Source organism: Dichomitus squalens (genome assembly GCF_000275845.1).
Source record: "Dichomitus squalens LYAD-421 SS1 unplaced genomic scaffold DICSQscaffold_55, whole genome shotgun sequence".
In the NCBI taxonomy this organism is placed as follows: domain Eukaryota; kingdom Fungi; phylum Basidiomycota; class Agaricomycetes; order Polyporales; family Polyporaceae; genus Dichomitus; species Dichomitus squalens.
In genome coordinates, this window is record NW_006766937.1 from 133589 (window position 1) to 137399 (window position 3811).

Consider the following 3811-nt stretch of genomic DNA (forward strand, 5'->3'; position numbering starts at 1 on the left):
TTCTTTCTCGCCCTTTGTTCCCCCTTTGTCATCTTCACTGCCTCGCTCTCGTGCCTTGTCCTTGGTTGCTAAGCAGCCCCTCTAGTATATAAGGACCCCCCTAGGCGCTCCCTAGTCCCCATCTCGACCTCTTGGTCATTGGGACTAGGTGAGTGACCATAGTGTTGTATCTCTCTTCGATTGCTAATGTATAACTTGGTCATTGGGACTAGTCTGTCGCTATCTGCGTGAAGACTAGCTTCGTAGGTCTTGTGCCTTCGTGCCGGCCTCCGCTCTGCCCCGTCGAGTTTCTTGTTGCGTTTATCCCTCTTTCCCTCGCTTTCCCCCTTTCGGCTCCTCGCCGCTCGCCTACGGGGTCGTCGCCGAACGTCGACCCGAGTCTACGCGCCTAGTCGCCGCGACAGTCTGGTTGGACACTACAAGGTGGAGGGAATCTGTAGACCAGCAATTCTGATAAAAGTGGAGAAGCGGCAAGCTCGCAGTAGGGCCATGGTCGCTTGTAAGACGTGCTAAGAGAAACCCCAATTAAATTTTGACATATAACCTATTTTAAGAGTGCTTATCCGAGGTTGGGCTGAGGGAATCGAGTGCAGAGAATCGCGATTCGAGTGGGCGGTGCTCCTCCAGACTCGCACCGGCGATTTGACGCGATTCTGCCAGAATCGCGGATTCCCCCCCTCTCGAATCGTCTCCCGAATCGTTCCCTCGAATCGTCCACCGAACCGCCATCTTTGACTACCCCTATTATCAGGGACTATACTAATTTATCTCTAATTAGCATGTGAGGTTTTTCCTGATGGGAAGAGTGGAGATGGATATGAAGCAGGGACAATAACTCACTAGTCTCACCCACCGCGCTCCCTGTACAAACAAACGAATATGGTTTGAGGACAGCCGGCTCGTACGTCACCGCACTCGTCGTCTCCTCAGATGGACGCTGGCCCGGTGGCGACGGCATCCCGCGATACCACCATCATCCTCTGGGATGCCCGAGCTGCTCGCATCTCGAACGAGTGGTTTTACCACGACGAGGAGGTGGTCTGGTTTCTTGCATTTTCATCAGATAGTCGATATCTGGTCATGGGTTGAAGGATCCGCAAAGTACGCATAGCGCTATGGATTCCCAAAGGCCGCAGGTTTATAGCCTGTTCCCTTGCCTTCAATGGCCAGGACTGGACGGACGTCCGCAACGCATTCTTCCTGAGCCCTGCCCCCTTTACACACTACTTGCGTACTCGAACGTCTCACTCTCGCCCCTGTCTGTACCCCGGCACGTCCCCTTGCACCATCCCTCATCGATATCTCCTCCATTACACACCCTTAGACTGCATGAGCATCCTGCTCAATTATGTACCGCCGACCCCTTTTACCACACATGTAGACAGGATTGTATTTACGGCCTACCATGAGGCTCGGCCTTGCAGGGCAATAAACGGGATCTAGAAGAAGAAGAAGAAGAAGCGCTATGGATTCGGTCCTCTTGGATGCCTGTTCGACCCCCCGTTGATCGGGCTCTGGATGCAGCTGTTCCAGGCATAGCTCACACATCAGCAAAAGTGCTAAAATCGCCCTCAGGATTGCCGGTATTGCCTGAAGCGTCGGTTCAGGCGCGGGACAGCCCGAGCGCCCGATATGGGCGCTGGAGGGGCCTGTCCTTGCAATACTTGCAATATCGGGCGAGACTTGCGAGAAGGTTGCATGACGGCACAATGTTGGCTTTGTTTTGCATGACCGTGCCTGCGCTCACAACGGTGTGTAGTACTCATATGTAGTCAGGACATTTTCATTGTCTTAAGTGAGTCGGCGCAGAAGGGGTCGGCTTCCTGATGAGGAGGCGTTGACCTGGTGCATGCACACATATTCTATTCAAGGCATAAGGCTATATTAGATTCACTACAGACTACGCGAAGAACCTCAAGCTCGTCTCAATCTTCTGTTTCCGCCATGCAACAAGGAGCGTCATAAGCAGCCGCACGAAAGAGACAGGACCAAACACGGTAGGGGCAACTCGAGTACCGAAATGCGCCTCCCAATTAGCAGTTTCCACAGCTGCTCGTCGCCTTGGCCGCGGCCGCAGTGGCAGCCACGAGATGCTCTTTCTCAGCTCGCGACACCTCGATGGCTTGCCCGTTGACCTTGCCGTCGTGCTGCACGACCTTGCTCTGCACAAGCTCCTCCGCCTCTAGCTCTGCGAGCCCGCGCATCCAGTTTTTGCGAGTCTTCTTCCACTGTGGTGCACCGCAGACTGCGAGCTGGCACGCCACCGGCCGCTCATGGTCCGCCAGTTTAAGGTGACTCTTCGCATCGATGGATGGCGTGGCGGGTGCGCCGAGCGTCCATAGCGCCTTCCTTCGTCGACGCCATCTTCTCCAGGTCTGGAGCGCGGCGACGGGAGTGGTCTTGAAGGAGGTATATGCCCCTGTACGCGTGCGGCACCGGCTTCTGAACTCCGGTCATAGTCAGTGCTAAGGGACAGTTTGCGGACGACTCAACAAGTGCGCATACACGCAGTGGTCAGGGCGATAAGTGGGAGAGGATAGCTAAGTTTCCTCTCAACCACTGCCAGCGCGAGCACGTGTTCAGTGGGTTGAACGTGTCCGGTGAGTAGGCGCCGATGCGCGTCACAGCTCCACCTTTGCGCTATAAAGAGCGTCCTTGCGCAGAAAACGTCAATTCCCTTCTTTCCCTTGTACTCATATAATCTCTCTCAGATCACGCTCCTCAACTCCCAGACCAACTGCTGTTGGTTACAAACACCCACCCTCCAAGCTGAAGGATCCACTGCGCGGCAATCACGCGCTGTAAGTATGTACATATTCTGGCGCATATATGCGCCCATCTACTGACTCTTCCTAGCGAGCTCGTCTACTACGCCTTCACCTTCAGTGATGCATGCTTCAACTCGCGTCTTAACCAGCCTCTCCTTTCTCTCACTCCAGCTTATCCTCGTTCTCGTTCTCCTCCAGATCACATACAGCCACCCGGTTTCCTCTCCAGAGCTGGCAGGGCTGGCAACACTCGCTAAGTCGCTCCTTCAGTTTGGATGACCGGTCGCTTTTTGTATCCACAGCAAGGGCAAGATCCCGTTGTGGAACGGTCAGCATGCGGCGAATATTCTAACAAGTCCACTCTTGAGCCTCAGCATTGGTTCTGCGGTCACGCGAGGCTTGTGCCTTCCCCGGCCCCTTGTAAGCTCCTTCCCCGTTCCTCCCTGTCCCCCACTCTTTCCACCTCATCTTCTGTTCGCTCTCTCTCCCTGTAGAGCATGCCTGACTCTACCGTCCCACCTCCTCTGCTCCTGGCTTTTCCTACTCCCTACTCACCCCCACTCACCGTAGTGTCAGCCCCAGCACGTTTTGGCTGCATAGCAGACACAATCGCATCATCCATTTAGGTCGCGTTCACCGATCAGCGCCCTTCGTTTCTTCGACAACGACACCCCAGTCCAGCCCAAGCGCGCATATAGTCTCCCCGCCACCTCGGCATCCATCGGGCACCCTCTATCTCGCGTTGCAATTTCTAGTAGTGTTCGCGAGCGACGAGGTAGCGCCACAAGCAACTCAACGGTACGTAGGATCTTGAAGTCTGGGATGTTCCTTCCGCTTGTGCATCTCGCGCCGGACACCATCAGGGACCATATTGACGGTGACGAACCCGCCCATATTCTAACATCCGCAGAACAGTGCAGGAGCACGGGTGGGTCGTCCTTTGCGGTCCCCGAAATCTCCGTGATTGTGTTGACTGTAGGAGCGTATTTGCCCGCAACAACGGTATTGCCATGCAGCAGCACTGTTGTACGGTAGAGTAGGCT

General features: G+C 55.0%; 1 protein-coding gene across 1 annotated transcript; it reads right to left on the reverse strand.

Annotated features, from left to right (window-relative positions):
- Positions 1–2033: 2033 nt before the first annotated feature.
- DICSQDRAFT_173984 (uncharacterized protein) lies at positions 2034–2457 on the reverse strand (the record flags this gene model as incomplete). The annotated part of the gene is made up of 2 exons (XM_007369774.1): positions 2034–2375; positions 2437–2457. The coding sequence occupies 2 exons, from the start codon at positions 2455–2457 to the stop codon at positions 2034–2036; spliced, it is 363 nt and encodes a 120-aa protein (XP_007369836.1).
- Positions 2458–3811: the final 1354 nt, after the last annotated feature.